Source organism: Polypterus senegalus, chromosome 15 (genome assembly GCF_016835505.1).
Source record: "Polypterus senegalus isolate Bchr_013 chromosome 15, ASM1683550v1, whole genome shotgun sequence".
NCBI lineage: Eukaryota > Metazoa > Chordata > Cladistia > Polypteriformes > Polypteridae > Polypterus > Polypterus senegalus.
In genome coordinates, this window is record NC_053168.1 from 126,164,207 (window position 1) to 126,181,618 (window position 17,412).

At 41.7% G+C, this 17,412-nt stretch overlaps 1 protein-coding gene across 1 annotated transcript in view; it reads left to right on the top strand.

The window, feature by feature from the left end:
• The window catches only part of LOC120515530 (fibrocystin-L-like), a 137,983-nt gene that overhangs the window by 41,176 nt on the left and 79,395 nt on the right, over nucleotides 1–17,412 (top strand). Inside the window, 11 exon segments of the mRNA XM_039736591.1 lie at nucleotides 845–988; nucleotides 1,754–1,875; nucleotides 2,513–2,676; nucleotides 3,730–3,896; nucleotides 7,402–7,549; nucleotides 8,852–9,006; nucleotides 9,836–9,958; nucleotides 10,510–10,615; nucleotides 10,813–10,932; nucleotides 12,808–12,963; nucleotides 15,213–15,334. Of these exon segments, the coding sequence (XP_039592525.1) occupies nucleotides 845–988; nucleotides 1,754–1,875; nucleotides 2,513–2,676; nucleotides 3,730–3,896; nucleotides 7,402–7,549; nucleotides 8,852–9,006; nucleotides 9,836–9,958; nucleotides 10,510–10,615; nucleotides 10,813–10,932; nucleotides 12,808–12,963; nucleotides 15,213–15,334 (1,527 nt within the window).

The window sequence follows — 17,412 nt, forward strand, 5'->3', positions numbered from 1 at the left end:
ATAATCCACATGACAGGCAGCCAGTTGTATGTTCTCAATGGCCCAAATGTGGATTCTTGATAACATACTGCTAAATAATCCTCTCATACACGACAGTGAAGTGGACTCCAACTAGACTGAGCCTTTGAGTCGACGGCTTGAGAGAATTCGTTAGAAGGGCCAAGAGGGCCGGTATGCTTGTCGTTTCTCCTTTTGCTTGGTAACTGTGGGTTCTCTCATGCTCTTCCCTTCTTCAATTTAACGTTGATTTAATAATGTATTTTTGTTGTTTATTGAATTTATTCAGGATTCTCGAACATCTTAAATGTGTCCCCCTCCATCCAGTCTATAGAGTCCAATATGAACATCTTCCATAGGCAGAAGACGATTAACCCGTTGTGTTGGTTTATTCTGGGACCACCGCTGCTCTCCCAATCCATTTTTGAATTCATGTCACAAGTAAATTCTGTCTCATAAGAAGAGCCACCAATTCGCAGTCCACAATTACACTTCGGTTACATTAAAATTAATTATTTAATAAAGGAACAGTCCTTTATTAAATAATATAACATTAAAATGTTGACCACAATGCTCTCCAGTACAAACCAGAAAGGCTCACTTGCTAATTATCTGTGGAACCAACATGACTGGACACAAAACATGACACAAGGACGCGGATTACAATGACGATAGCAGATCATTTAGGTGGGGAATGACAGGGATTAGCCAAATCAAGGGCAAGAGACGTTTTATATGTTGTATTTGTGATTTACCTTGTGACATTGTGTGACCTGCCTGTTACATGTGTCTTTGTGTTATCAGTCGTAATATGTCAGCTTACTAGACTCTGAAAATCTCTTTTTAGTCTTGGTACTATTCTCGCGTTTCTGACAGAGAAGCCTTCTGCGGCCATTTCAGTGCTTTGAACCCCAGCCCCTTATTTAATCAGAATCAAGTGAGAAGCACATGGGATCAATATGGCGAAATCTCACTGAGTACTCACAATATGGTAAGTAAGTCTTTGGATATAAAATACTACATTTACTATTTAATAACTGCGCCTTGTGAGGAGGTTGGGCAGCTTGGATGTTATTCTTGGTATGCATTATTGCTAATATCTATTATTAATAAGTGTTTTAATATTAAACTAGGGCTGTAATTGTGTCTGACTTGGTCTTTAACTTTCTCTGTTTGAATTGACTGTGGACCCCCAGATTTTTTAATTTTCCTCTCCCCGTTGTCACCTGGCCGGAGCTCAACAATTAATGAATGGATGGACAGCGTTAGGCTCCATTTATGTCAATCAGTTTCAAACTACTGTGTTTACTTTAGTTTAAGCTTCCCTTTCACCTAAACAGGCTTACCATGTTACCTGTAAAAGACAAGTCGTGGAATATATTTTGAAATATTTGCTATTTCTTGCCCTAAGTGTACCTCAAGCAGCTTTAATTTGGTATCCTCGTGTGTTTGAAGCTCTCCCGAGTGGCGCTCCCCCTGTCCAGTGTGTTCCTGTAAAGCCTGCTAGCTGCTTTTGTGCTTCCCATTTTTGAAGACGACTCTCAGTGTGCCTCCTACGCCTTCACTCCTTCTCATGTGTCCTTCACAGGATTTACTGAATGTATTGCTTGAACTTCACTTGTAAAAGTTAATACAATATTATTGTTAATGCAGCCTGATGGTTGAGTTGTGGTAGTCTGCTGAAGAATCGTGCTTACTGTAAATCATCATACCCACAATGGCTCGTTCCTAATCGTCCTTTTCTGTGATGTTTTAGCTGTGCTTTGCATACAAAGGATTTCTAAACAGCTCCATCGGCCTGAGCTTCTCGGTCGTTGAGAAGCAGCAGACAAACAGCTATCAGAACCAGTTTGAAGTCGGAATTGTTCAAGCAGATGAGTAAGTATTTGAGTCATGATTGACAGGTATTGCTTTAAATTGCTAGAGACGACGTTTATTGAAATTGTCATAGAGACTCAAGGAATAATTTAAATGATGTTAACTGTGGAGACAAAAAGACAAAGTCACAGTCGAGATGATTTATTGGAGAAGTACATCAAACCCCACAGCAGTCATGATAGCAACTCTGATTGATTGCTTGATTGTTTAATTGATTGCAATCCCAAGCTTTTTATAACCCAATGCTCAAAAAATCAAGAAAAAAACGAAACAAACCTCCCTTAAGTGATTTGGGAGATCACGAGAATGGACTTCAGTCCTCATCTCGTCAGAATACGGAACCACTTACTGGAACATTCTGGCTTAGCACTGACCAAAGTCGTTTTTGCAATTGCTTAAGTAAGAGTTTATTAAAGACATCCAATCCCATAATGCTTTGCTTTCCTTAACATGACTTCATTCTGGACACGACTTTGGAGGCTGTCAGGCCTACAAGCCTTGCAGTTATTGGAGCATTGCTGCCTTTCCTTCACATTGCATAACAAAATGTGAACAACGTGAAGGATGTGTAGACATTGTGAAGACACCTTCTCTACCGTATGGATGTCAATTTGTGTCTTCTGGTCTGCCTTTACAGATGGCAGTACATTTGCATTGATATGCTGCGACTTTTAAAGGCTTCTTACCCTGGAACTGATTATAAAGTTCAGCAAATTACACTCAACCGGCTGAGTCCGACTCAGGATTATTTAATTGACACCATCTACATCGGCAGCGACTACACAGTAACTAATATGCAAGGTAAAATATTTTCTTTGATTACTTTTTTGATTTTTAAATTACTATATACTGTATAGATACAGGGGGAATCAAAATTATGTTAACACTGATGGTACTGCTGTGTATAGATAGACTTGTATCCACTTTATGTGCCACATATGGTCCATGTGTTGAACGTGGCGGCGAAGAGGTTGAGACATTCCTGTAAATCATTTTGCACATATGAAGTACGTTTTGTGAATGAATTGTTTCCTCCATCAAATGTTAACATAATTTTCACTCACCCTGTACAGTATATATTTGACTTTGTCTGCATGATTATATCACAAAAGTGTAAACCTGAGCAAAACAGCTTTACTTGATGTGTAAAAACGTTCACTTCTAAAGCTATTCTTTATATCATGTCTGATGATAGTTCCTGTATATTCATATTCTTTCCTGCACTTTGAAAATATGCACATAGTTGTACGTTTATTAGAACAAAAACTGAAGCTACCTTTACTTGAAGTAAGATAACTTCTTTATGATAATAATGATGTGCGAGTCACATCAGCCACGGCCTCACTGACTATGTGGACGTCCGTGTCGACACAGCAACAGCAAGCCCTGGATTACTAAAGACGCTAGAAGGTCTCCTTATTGATACAAAGAGAAGATTCAAATCTGCTGAAGAAAAGCAGAGTGAAGGAAAGGAAGCTTACAAAAGCAGCTGAGGTACATTTTGGATAAAGATTGGGTGTCCGCTGAACAACTAAAACAGGGGCTGGCTGTACCAGGCATGGCCCACTGGGAGAAGACCCAGGAGATGGCAAAGGGAGCGGATGGACATTCCTTTTGAGAAACAGGAGATTTTGAGGCTGGCCTGCTCTGTCCCACTCATTGTGGGGTTTTAGTGAGTCTGTAAGTTAATTGTGAGGGAGGTGCAGTAAGTCTCCTCACTTCTAACACGTGAGGATATCCATACTGTATCTGCGGCTGACAGCGGATTCAGAGCAGCGGGTCGCTAGTCGTATTCCACAGGTGTCCATTACCAGTTACGTGTCGACTGTATGGTTCGTATCGTCTCTCTTTCAGACCTAAACCTGAGGCGCTCAGCTCTCGCCGGGAGAGGAATCTTTTTGCAGGACCTTTCGGTAATTCAGAAGCAAGGCAGACGGACTTCAGAGAGCTGTTACAGAGTCACCCTAATGCCGATGAACTGTGGATATGACTTCCCTTTGATGGAAATCAGATTTGCCCAGGTGAGTTGGAATCATTTATTCTCATGTAAAAAGGGAAATGATATCATAACAATTATGAATCAAAGCAACTAAAAGTTTCCAAACAGCAGACCTCCTAAGAGCGTAACAGAACCACAACGTATTAGCTGTTAGACTGTAGAGATATTCTACATCTCCCCATCTTGGTCAGAGCCAGCAGCAGTATAGCGCCTTCAGGGAGCGCCGGCTCAGAGGGCCGTAATAAGTTTACAAATTGTACAAATCATATAAAGCACACGCATAAAAAGAGACGTCAGTTTAGACACACAATTAAACAAAGCAATTTACATAAATGGATCTGTGGGGGAAAAGTTTCTCCTATCTGTATATGCACGGCATCTTTCAGGACATATAGCGCCTTTCATGATCTGTCTGCTGTGAGGAGGATATCTGTATTCACTCATAGTTAGAACATCAGAACAACCTGGATGAGAGCAGGCCACTCAGAGAGTCCTGTTCACATCATGCTTCTAAACGAAATGCCAAGTGCAGTACTGAAGGTCCCTAAAGTTCTGATGTCCGCCACACTACTTGGTCGCTTATTCCACGGGTCTGTGGTTCTCTGTGTGAAGAAAAACTTCCTAATGTTTGGGTGAAATTCGCCTTTAACAAGTTTCCAACTGTGCCCCTGTGTTCCTGATGAACTCTGTAAAAGATGGAGCAGGAGACAGCAAAGAGGTTTGGGGTTCTCCGGCCCCGTATATTGTCGGGATTCCACAATCAACAAAAGAGGTCAAAATCATAAACAAATAACTGTTCATAAGCGTGACGCCGAACCGTGGCGTCCGCGGCCATTTTATAGGGGAGGAGCCGGAAGTGCAAGGATGCTGGGAAGGACCGTGAGGGAGGATGGGAAGGATAACGTCATGGCAAGATGGCGGAGGAAGGGCGGAAGTGCCGTACTGCGGTCAGCCGTCAGCTATGGCGGAGGGAGGTCTTTTTTCCTATGAGGAAGCAAAGGGAGAAAGTTAGTACCCCGCCATTCCCTGCCGGCGAATACGTTCCTAGGTGCGCTCGAATCCGTCCGCGGCCTCCTACTCGCACGTGCGTGACAACTCATAAAGTCAAAGTCTCGATCCACTGGACTAATTCCCTTCACAATTTTAAACACCTCAGTCATGTCACCTCTTTATCTTCTTTTATAAAGACAGTAAAGACTCAGCTCTGCTAATCCTCCTTCATAACTTACTCCTGTAGCCCTGAATCAGCCTAGTCGCTCTTCTCTGGAGTTCCTCTAGTGCTGTTATGTCCTTTATGTAATCCAAAATAGGACTTCAGATGAGGCCTCACCAGTGTGTTATAAAGCCTGAGCGTCACCTCCTGTGACTTGTACTCCACACATCAAGGCGCTATATAACCTGACATACTGTTTGCCTCCTTAATGGCCTCTGAACTTTGTCTGGCACTTAATAGTCCACTATAGCTCCTAAGTCACTCTCATGAGATGTATTCTTGATTTTCTGACCGCCCATTGTGTATTCAAACCTTCCTTCCTATGTGTAACACTTTATATTTACTGACATTAAATTTCATCTGCCACAAATCTGCCCAGGCCTGCATGTTGTCCAAGTCCTTCTGTAAAGACTCACCAGATTTGTGTTTGTCTTGCAGTCTTGGTTTCATCTGAAGATTTAACCAGCTTGTTATTTATATTCCTAACCAAATCATTTCTATATAATAAAACTAGCAGCGGCCCCAGCACTGCCCCCTGCTGGACACCACTCTTTACTTCACCCAATTCTGATAAGGTTCCTGATACCATTGCCCTCCTCTTCCTGTGTCTCAGCCAATTCTTCACCCATCTACATACCACACCCTGAACTGCCATTTTTTTAGTCTGATGCCCAACCCTCTCATGTGGCGCCTTATCACTTATCACTTATCAATAATATTATACGCTCCACTTTAGTTATATTCTTTTGTTGCTTCCTCATAGAATTCCAGGTTGGTATTAAAACACAGCCTCCTCTTCTGACCCCATACTGACTGTTCAATAAAGCTCCTGTTGTTGCCATGTGCTGCTCAATCTTATCCTTAATAATTCCTTCCATTAATTTTCCTGTGATGTTTCATGTTAAGCTTACTGGCCTATAGTTGCTTCGATCTGCCCAGTCACCCTTTTTATATAATAGGATGATATTTGCCATTTCCCAGTGCGTTGGAATTTCCCCAGTGTGCAGTGACTTCCTAAAAATATGTGTCACGGGTTTCTCTCTGCACTCACTAACCTCCTTAAGAACTTGAAGGTAAATATTATCTGGTTCTGGTGATTTGTTTGATTTCAGCCTGTTTAATCTGAGCAGCTCTTTTCGCTCTACAATTTCCAAACCACTCAGCACCTCCTTAGTAGTCCCTGTTACTGCTGGGAGGTCATCTACTTCCTTACTTGTGAAGACCTCAGAAAATTCTACTGTCACTGACTGTGTTCTTTAATATTGCTTTACTATTTCAAATTGCTTCTGCTCATATATTTGGGCTTTATTATGAACTACATGTATAGTTCAAGTTAACATACTACTGTATTATACTGTTAGTTAAACACCTGATACGTCACCCTGCAATGTTGTCTGTTTTCTGTTATGGAGTGGGAGGACAACCAAGCAATGAGTGGTCATCGCCATATGAAGAACCTCATGCACCATTTTTACCTGTCAGTATATAAGGAGTGACCCTGCGTTTTCACATTAGAAGAGAAGGAAGGCATATTTAAAGTGCACACGTACTTCTTCTCCGCAGAGCTGTGTGGGTTATTTGGGGTTTTTGCTTAATGATAAGCAAACCATAGGAAAGCATAAACATTATATTAACAGATCCTTTGTGAAACCGCGAGTCAGATTTTTTTTTTCTGTGACAGATGCTAATAATGATCTTCCATTGATATTATCGACATAGCCAGCTGACAGTGGAGAAGCGGAAAATAAAAGCTCCAGTGAGCAACTTCAATGGAGGTGATCCACAGACAGTTAAAAAAGAAAAAGTCAGACAGAGTCAGGGTCCTGGAGACCTCGACCAGTTGGCTGCCCATCTCCTCCTGTGTGAAAATAAAAGTTAATGTTGTCAAAGATCAAACAGTCTGCATCTCAGGACACCAAAGCTAACCTTCATATATCTCATGCAGCTCATCTGTGGAGTTTCTCATCTTACCCTCCATTTAGACCATATAAACCTGTGTTTATTATCAGTCTCCTGAAGGGGGACCTCTTGAGCAGACCCCAAACCCAAGTGAAGCCAGAGGACCATCCGATTATGGGGCACACCTACACTGGGCAATTCAGAGTCACCAGTTGGCCTGACAGCAGGTCTGTTGGACTGGAAAGTCAAGGTGGGGTTTCCCAACAGTCTGTTTTTGCACTCGCACATTTTATAAATGGATACCAGCCACTGAAGAGTTTTCTTTATAGTCACCTGAGGGTGCTCTGGAGGAAAGAGTGTTTTTTATACGTTTCACAAATATATAAAGCTCTCTGCTGTTCCTCTTCTCTTAAAGAATATTTCTGGTGATGGTGAGAATGAAACTGTCTATCAGGGGTCCAACTGGAACAAATTGACTACTTTCAGGGTGACAAGAGTCCAGGCGGCGTCACCTCCGATCATGGGCTCCTTTGACGTGAGCATCTATGGGCAAGAAATCAAAAGTAAGTTGAAAAATTCTGGCCTTAGCTTCTCCAGCGGCACAGGCATTTGTGATCGTTGACATTTGTTTGTCACTGGTGTCAACTTTACATTAGCTACTGTATAATAAAATGCTAAATTCTGAGTGTGTGTGTGTGTGCATTCTATCCCTGCGAGCAATCTGATTGGACAGTCTGGCTTTGGTGACGCAAGTGAAAGAGTGTGAGACACACAAGGAGAAGAATCAGAGGAGGCAGGCTGAGCGAGTCGCCTTCCAAGACACGAAGTATAAAAACAGAAAGGAGGCAAAGAAGACACGTTGGAGAATCAGGCTTTAGGGGAACGAGCTCAAGAGAAGAAGTGCCGGTCAAGAAAGGTTCAGACACACGAGGATACAGAGGAAGAGCACTGAAGATACATGTGGGGCAAGAGATATCAAATGTGTTTTAGATTTGTTTTATTACCTGTCTGTGAGAGGTAAAGTGGCTAGAGGGGAATATACAACACAGTGGAGACCCCACAATGCATGTGAGCAAAAGACACACGAGAAGACAAATTAAGGAGCTTCCTGGTATCTGAAGCTCAAAGTACTGGAAGAAAATGATACTAAAGTATATAATATGGAATAGATAGATAGATATGAAAGGCACTATATAATAGATAGATAGATAGATAGATAGATAGATAGATAGATAGATAGATAGATAGATAGATAGAAAAGGCATTGTATAATATAAATGTTATACAATGAATGGGAAACACAAGAGAAGGGGTTGGGGTACCACTGTGGTATTCCCCCTTTAATAAGCAAGCCAAAAAGCCAAACAAAAGGGTGGTCAGTCATTTCTGGAGTTTCAAACCATCAGCCTCTGGTGTTGTTGCTTCTTATACTGAATCTGAGGCAGAAGATGCAGGACTGTTGTGTTCTGGTCTTCTGCTTTGGGAGCTCTGAGGATGAAAGAGGAGACGTTGTCAACTTCACTCCCTGGTCATTGAGTTCCTCTTCCCCTGAAAGAGGCTCCTAGGTTCATGGCTGACAGAGAAGAGAGAGAGAGAGAGAGAGATGAAAGGCACTATATAACCTAACATAAGTGGAAAACTAGGTAGGAAAAGCCCTACATAACACAGACAGATAGGAGAGGCACTATACAGTATATCAGATAGATCAGTGTTAAAGACACTACAAAATACTTGAAATATGAAATGAATTATATAACAGGTAGGCAAACAGATACGAAATGGAAGGTGCCATTTGACGATTTCAGATGAGACAGGCACCATGTAACATTTATTGTGTTTGTGTTTCTCGTCTATTTCTTCCATAGATCTCCCGGTGAACATTTCAGCTGCCGATCTGAAGTACGCCCTGGTGGGCATCCCAGGTATGGGACAAGTGGATGTGTTGAAATGGGGAGACTGTCGAGGTTATGTATGGAAAGTGACTTGGCTGAGTGTTCCTGGCAAACAACCTACCCTCCAGGTATTTCTTTCATACATTTACAGCATCTCAAATATTTATTTCATATATTTATTTCATGGTTAGCCAAGCAATTCATTGTCAGTTATAGGTTTTGTTTTTGGTTTTGTTGTCTCCTCATTGAATTCCAGCACATCAGTCAAAAACGACTTCCCTGTCTGAACCCAGGGTACCCAGCTGTTAACACATGACAGCTATTTTTGGGTGATGCTCAATCTTTTCCTTAATAATTCCATTCACTAATTTCCCTATGATACATGTGAAACTTACTGGCCTGTAGTTACTTGGATCTGTCTGGACACCATTTTCTTCTTCTGGTCACATTTTGAATATAATGGGCTAACATCTGATATCATCCAGTTTCTAGAAATATCCAAAGTATGCCAGAGATTTTTAAAACATTCACATGGAATGATTCTTTCTGTGCTCACTTACCTCCTTAAGCAATCCTGAGCTAAAGTACCACCACCACCGGGCCTGCCTCCCATTTTGTGCCTTTGGCCTGTGGCCTTTCTCCACAAACAACCCCCTTCCAGCTGTCCCATGTGTCACTATTTACATGTGTGTGGGTCTTGATGTCCTGCCTTATTAAACACCTCAGACCCCCTCTGATTACACAGTTTACAATACAATATAGTTTATTTTTGTATAGCCCAAAATCACACAGGAAGTGCCGCAATGGGCTTTAACAGGCCCTGCCTTTTGACAGCCCCCCAGCCTTGACTCTCTGAGAAGACAAGGAAAAAACTCCCAAAAAAAACCTTTTAGGTTTTTAGGTGATTAGTTAGGTCATCATGGTGTAAAGTGTCTGATCCATTTTGGTTCATTTCAGATTAACAGCTCCTCAGTCATTGGGAAGAACGCCTATCTTAACGCTTCTACTGAAAGAGATGGAGGCTTATTCAAACAGAGCGTTTTAGGAGATTTCTACCGCGTGCCTCAGCGAAAGCCTCAGGTATTAATGCTTCATGTTGAAACTGGTTATCAAAACGTCACTCATTCTTAGTGGACGCAAGACACCTCCGACACTGTGCTGTACTCTGCTGAATGCTGGGTTTCTACAACAGATGGGCCTGCAACCTCTTAACCATTTCTCCCTTTGCTCAATACTCTAACTTTAAATTGAATGAACCGTATCTGAGAATGGATGGTATTGTCGATCTGAGTCGTCTTCTTACACACCACTTATCCCTTTGTAGGGAGCAAACTCCCTTGATAAGTCTTCTCCATTTTTACGTATGCTCTAAATCCTCCTACTCTTCCTCATTTCCATGCCACTTATTTCATTCTTGGTCTTCCCTTCAGTCATCTCCAGAATTTCAGTCCCCTCCTCCTCCTCACTTCTCCAAACCGCACGTCCTTATCATTCCATCCCAGCTGCCTTTGTTTTCCTCCCTGACCTGACCTGTTTTTTATTTATCTGAATGAAACTCTGAAAATGTTGTTTGACATTACTTGAATCTCAAGGTGGTACCCAACTTATTTGATTGCATTTCTTCTCGTCAGGTTCAAGTTTATATCAATAATATCATCTCTATGTGTTCGGGTGACTGTTCTTATCAATGGGATCCACTGAAGACGCCGGTTATATCTGGAATAAGCCCCACTAAAGGTACTCTTTTGATGGCTGGGCAGGGGGGCTGATGGTGCACTGATGCTGATCTATCTATCTATCTATCTATCTATCTATCTATCTATCTATCTATCTATCTATCTATCTATCTATCTATCTATCTATCTATCTATCTATCTATCTATCTGTGTGCCCATCATCTCATACATGATATTTGTATATCATTTTTCTTTCAGGATTTTCAGTATCAGATACCATTCTGACGGTGACCGGCTCCAGGTTTACAAGTCAACCTGCCAATGCCAAGCCTTCTGTTTCTGTTGGTGGCTGTGCCTGTGTTATCGTCACTTTAAGTGGTATGTAGGTAATTAAATACCCCATCCATTACCACACAGTTATTTCTGTTTCTCTCACATCACAGCAATATTCATGCAATATAAACTTTGGAATTGTGTTATAGTCTATAAAAAGTGAAATACTCTGACGTCTAGGAACATTGGTGGAAAAAATGACTTTTGCCCTGCACAAAGTGGATGTCTTAAACAACAGGCCCAATTTATAGTTTGTTAGTATAAAATCTGTGGAGGGTTATAAAGTGAGTTTAAAAGAACTCACCCTAAGTGTATGGAAACTGTTGACTTCCAACAGGTGGTGCAACACAAAGGTTAATGCTGCTTTCACAAACGTCACAGCGAATGTCACATAACAGAAGCAGACCCTCACCAGCCACTTTATTAGGTCCACCTGTTCAACTGCTTGTTAGCACAAATATCTAATCAGCCAATCACATGGCAGCAACACAATGCGTTTTGGCCTGTAGACGTTGTCAAGAAAACCTGCTAAAGTTCAAACTGTGCATCAAAATGGGGAAGAAAAGAGACTGAAGTGACGTGGCATGGTTGTTGGTGGCAGACGGGCTGCTCTGAATATTTCAGAAACTGCTGATCTACTGGGATTTTTACACACAACCATCTCTAGGGTTTACAGAGAATGATCTAAAAAGGGCAAAACATCCAGTGAGCGGCAGTTCTTTGGGCGAAAATGCCTTGTTTATGTTGTTGAGGTCAGAGGAGAATGGCCAGACTGACTGAAGCTGAAAAAAAGGAAAGAGTAATTCAAATATTATTATTATTAATTATTACGACCGAGGTATGCAGAAGAGCAGCTCTAAACGCACAGCACATTAAACCTCGAAGCGGGTGGGCTATAGCAGCAGGAGAGCAAACCGTGTGCCACTCCTGTCAGCTAAGAACAGGCAACTGGGACTGCAGTTCATACAGAGTCACCAAACTGGACAACAGAAGACTAGAAAAATGGTGATGATAGGGTCAGGAAAGCATGGATCCATTCTGCCTTGTATGAACAGAACAAACTTCTGCTGGTGGTGTAAAGTTGAGGGGGATATTTTCTTGGCACACTCTGGGCACCAACTGAACGCTGACCATGTCCATTCTGTAATGACTACAGTGTGCCCATCTTCTGATGGCTTCTTCCAGCAGGATAACGTGCCATGTCACAAAGCTTTCTTCCCAAATCCAGTAAGAAAGTGCAGAGTAGCACATCACACACACACACACACAAACACACACCCACGCAGCATCAATTAGGGATACAGTAGGGAGAGGTCAGCTACTTCAGAGACCAACTGTGTGCCAACAGACGCCACCATGGTGCCAGCAATGGAAGCTTCATAAAAAAGCTGAAGAACTTCTCCATCTTAACTACAGGAACTGAAAGACCAGAATTCATAAGTTATGTGATTTGTTTCTATAGGAGAGAAAAAGCTCAACTACGCTTTTGGAATTTCATATTTTGTGATGTTTTTATTTGTCCTTCATCTACAGTATATATATATATATATATATATATATATATATATATATATATATATATATAGATGCTTTCACATATCCATTTTCCATTATCTTTATGTTATAAGTGAATTATGTGATTTTGCTTATTGCAACAAGCGTGTTTAGGTAATTTGTTGAAAGTAAGTCTATCGTCACATCTGGACCAGGACAGTGAAGTGACAGTGCTGCTGTAGCTCCTCGTTCATAATCGTACAAACCTCCTCATCTTTCTGCCTTCCCCCTTGGCAGTGAGACTGAGCCGCCTTCCTCCTGCAGACCAAACTGATGTTCTTGTGGCCTAACGTTCAATTCCTTTACCGTTAGCCACGCAGTTGACCTCATCTCTCATTTTTAATTTGTTTTTTCTTCTTTTCTCAGACACTCAGATCACCTGCAGAATCGGAAATACAACCTCTGGCTCGGCTCCGGTCACAGTCTACGTGCCCGGGGTTGGCTTTGCTAAAAATACGTTCAACTTCACCATCCTGCCTGGAGGATCGTTCACATTTGCACCTCCGTCCGGCAGCACAGCAGGTAGGCCGAGGCTTGAAAAACTACAGCAGCTATGAAGGGTGGATATTGCGTCTTCTTCCTTTTTAATTAACATTTCAAACTTTTTTTTTACTTTTGTCTTGTAATTTTCTTCAGTATTTCTAAGTTCTTCTCATAATGAATTGAGGCTGACAGTGAGAAAGTAAATGTGTAACAATGCTGGGAAATGAATCAAGTCAAGGATAGAAAGAGGATCCTAAACTAGGAAGATGAGAGGAAGCACATAACAAACCCTAAAGTCAAAAAGGACACAAAATGCCAAGAGAATGAAAACTGAAGCAAAAGTCGAGTTGTTTAGTTTTGTTTTTAAGGAACTGAATCTTATCACGGATACTGGGGGCAGCGTCCCGCTAGTATTTACAGGGTCACACTAATGACGTCAATCATCAGGCCACGCAGGGCCGAGCCCCGCACAATCAGGAGAGACGTATGTGATGGAAAAACAAAATGTAAATTAACATTAATAATAAACTCCTCGGGCGGCACGGTGGCGCAGTGGTAGCGCTGCTGCCTCGCAGTTAGGAGACCCCCCGGGTTCGCTTCCTGGGTCCTCCCTGCGTGGGGTTTGCATGTTCTCCCCATGTCTGCGTGGGTTTCCTCCCACAATCCAAAGACTTGCAGGTTAGGTGGATTGGTGATTCGAAATTGGCCTTAGTGTGTGCTTGGTGTGTTTGTGTGTGTGCTGCGGTGGGTTGGCACCCTGCCCAGGATTGGTTCCTGCCTTGTGCCCTTTGTTGGCTGGGATTGGCTCCAGCAGACCCCCGTGACCCTGTGTTTGGATTCAGCATGTTAGAAAATGGATGGATGGAATAACTCCTCTGAAGAAATCATGCAATGTTAACCCACATGTAGAACACTTCTGAACTTGCATTTGTATTGGGTTTTTTTTAATAATTAACCATTTTTAATTCTGGTTTGGTTAGAATGTGTTACAGTTTTCTTTCTAACAGATTGCCACCATTTTGTTCACCCATCACTAAGGCATGATGGCGTCTGTTGCTAAGGGCATGCCCCTTACATCATGTCACATGTCATGTCTCCGGTGCGGTCTCGATCTGCCCAGCTCACATAACCCAAAAGGAGGCTTCACCTCCAAAATCTCACCTCAAGAATCAAATAAAAGAAAACGAAAAATAAGCCTCACCACCAAAACTCAAGTAGCAGGCTTCACGGCCTGCACAGGCCCATTAGAGAGAAAAATCTTCAAAAAAATGAGCAAACACTGTGAAACCTCTGGCCAAATGAAATGTTCCATTCAAGACTTATCAACAGAAATGGAATATTCAGAACAAGAACCGATCACAAGCAAAAACTTCAAAAAAATCAAAACAAAAAATCAGAGTAAAAATCAAAAGCAAAGTCAAAAATGAGAAATGAAAAGAGGGTTAAAAAAAGAGAAATCAAGCAAGTCCTTACAATTGAAATCCACAGAGAAGCCGGCGACGTTTGTAACGCTGCTGAAACATACAATGCAGTCTTTGCAGGCTTATAAAGGGTTAGGGCTAACATTGGCATTTGAGACATCATTTCAGATAATGCAATAATGACAAAAAAATACAATTAAGAAGTTAAAATAAGGAGAAAAAAGAAACCAAAACAGAACTACAATAACAAAATACAATTGAAAAAGCAAAGAAAAGGGCAAGTAAACCGGGGATGAAACCCTAAGTACACCTGAACAGATGCAAAGCCAAGATTGTGAACACATCCTCCAAGATTTCCCATGTGAATTTTTCAAAAATGTATTTTTCTGTGCTTCTTTTTTGGCTAATTTGTATGCGTTGATTAAGCCTTTGGTTAATTTCTATTGTAGATTCTTTTGCATTTAATTTGATTACAGACATTGTTTTCAGTTATATGAAAATATTTTGCATCGTTTTCATCGCCATTTTCTTTTTCCTGCTTCTTGCTCCTGCGTTTCGTGTTGCTGTCCTCAAGACAGTTGCTATGGTATGCACTCTTGGAAGTCGCGTGATTGACAAATCAGAGGCAACTATGAGAATCAGCGCATGTTGAATACACTAATATCTGAGATTATGGATACTCAAAGAGACACGACCTTTATGCACACATTAATATGGCTATTGAGACTTCCCTTGAAGAAATCCCTAAGTGATGATTTCTAACACATGGTGACAACAGAAATGTGACTCTTCATATCTGAATCTGATGACAGAATGAACTTTTGGTTGGTATAAATAAGCATAAATTTTCATTTTATTATTTTTTAGGAGGGACTGTGCTCACAATATCCGGCTATGGGTTCAGTCGAGACCCCACCGTTAGGATCAGTGATAAGCTTTGTCCAATTTTGAGCGTAAACCTTGACAGACTTCAGTGTACGACTCCTGCGGTAAGTCAACTGCTTCATGTGACGTGGCTTTTCAGGTCCCTAAGTTTGTACTTTTTCTTACTGAGCTGCAGTTTTAATCAAAGACTGATTCGTATACTGTGAGTCAGGCCTGGACACCACCAGTCAGAGACCACATCTTTATCAAAGCACACGTTTATTAAGCACTAATACACCATCTCGTGTTCCCAGCACCTATCACTCCTCTTCCGGGCTTCTTTCCAATGTCTGTGGCCGCCTTTCCTCTCCTTATGGGAGCTTCATCCTGCTCCCACTCCCGATTCCAGCTCCCTGATTGTAGGGAGGCAGCCCCTTTTATTTCTACCCGGATGTGCTCCAGGTGCCTGATGACGTTCTTCCAGCAGCACTTCCTGGTGTGGCAGAAGTGCTGCCTTTTGCACCGGAAGCAATCCTTGCGTCCCTGGAAGGATCTTCTTCCATCTTCCCGTGTGAGGTGGAAGTAAATGTTTCCCGGGTTCCATGATGCTTGAGGCGCCCCCTGGCGGTTGCCATGGGTCCCAACAGGTTGGAACCTCCTTGCTCCTCTCCCGTGGTCCTCTCCTAATCCAGAGGGGGGTTGCCCCCTCATGGCCCGGAGGACATAAAAGCCACCTTCTGGTCCTTCCAGGGGTCCAGGCTGGGTAATAACTCCAGCTTTCTGTGACAATAAATAATATAAACCATCCAGCTCTTTGATTATGGAATTATGGCATATGTGTTATCATCTCCAAAAGAAACAGGTTAGAAATGGAAACCATGGCATAACATTCAGGAGCATTCGTGACTTAAGAGCTATTCGGACAGGATTCGATTTACAGCAGGACGTGGGGTAAAATAATTATTACTGGGGGACCACGGTCTGTTCACTCCTGTCTGAATCATCTCACAGCAGTAACTTGTTACTCTCTGCAAGAAATCTGACAAACGGGAGGAGAGCATTCAGTCCATCGGGCTAACAGCTAATAAAAAGTCAGTAAAAATAATCCCAGGATAAAGTAGTCCTGTGTGAAGGTACATGTCGGCAAAATCCCATCGTTTCCACCCACGAGATTTTCAAGTCAAGTCATTTGTTTTATTATTTATTATATTTCTCTTTGTCTCTCTTGAGCTTCTGTAATGTTTTTATTCAAATAAGGTACAGCACATCTATCTATCTATCTATCTATCTATCTATCTATCTATCTATCTATCTATCTATCTATCTATCTATCTATCTATCTAATCCTGCCAACTACGCTATCTACAGTATCTAATCCTGCCAACTACGCTATCTATCTATCTATCTATCTATCTATCTATCTATCTATCTATCTATCTATCTATCTATCTATCTATCTATCTATCTATCTATCTATCTAATCCTGTGGCCATGAATCTACAGTGAACTAGGCCAACTACGCTATCTATCTACAGTATCTAATCCTGCCAACTACGCTATCGCCAACTACCTATCTATCTATCTATCTATCTATCTATCTATCTATCTATCTATCTATCTATCTATCTATCTATCTATCTATCTATCTATCTATCTATCTATCTATCTATCAGTGGCATGAAATGAAAGGGCCACATTGTGACGTACTTACAAACACATGATGAATGCAAAATAGATACGTAAATAAATAAATAATAGGTAATTGAACAGATAGTATTAAATAAATCAGTAAAAACAAGTCACAAAAAACACATCAGCAATAACATGTGTAACAAATGTACTCTATATAAATGAACTGCTAGGAGCAGATCTAAAGGCGGGTGGGCAGCACCGAGTTCAAAGTCTGGACCACCAAGGGGGTACAAGGTGTTGCAGGACCTGGCAGAACTTGTTTACATGCTTTGGTACCCTCTTGTCAGATGAAAGTGGGACAAAGAGACCCTGGGAGGGTGGAAGCGGTCCTTCATAATGCTAAAGGCTTTGAGGATGCAACGCTTTATAAAGATGTCGTTAATGGTGGGCAGAGAGGTCCCAGTAATCTTTTCTGCTGTTTGCAGTCACTGTCGTAGGCAACACATGCAAACATGGGAGTCGTATCAGGGGAGTGCAGCGTTGTCAAATTAGCAGCCCACCAGAGCCGTCT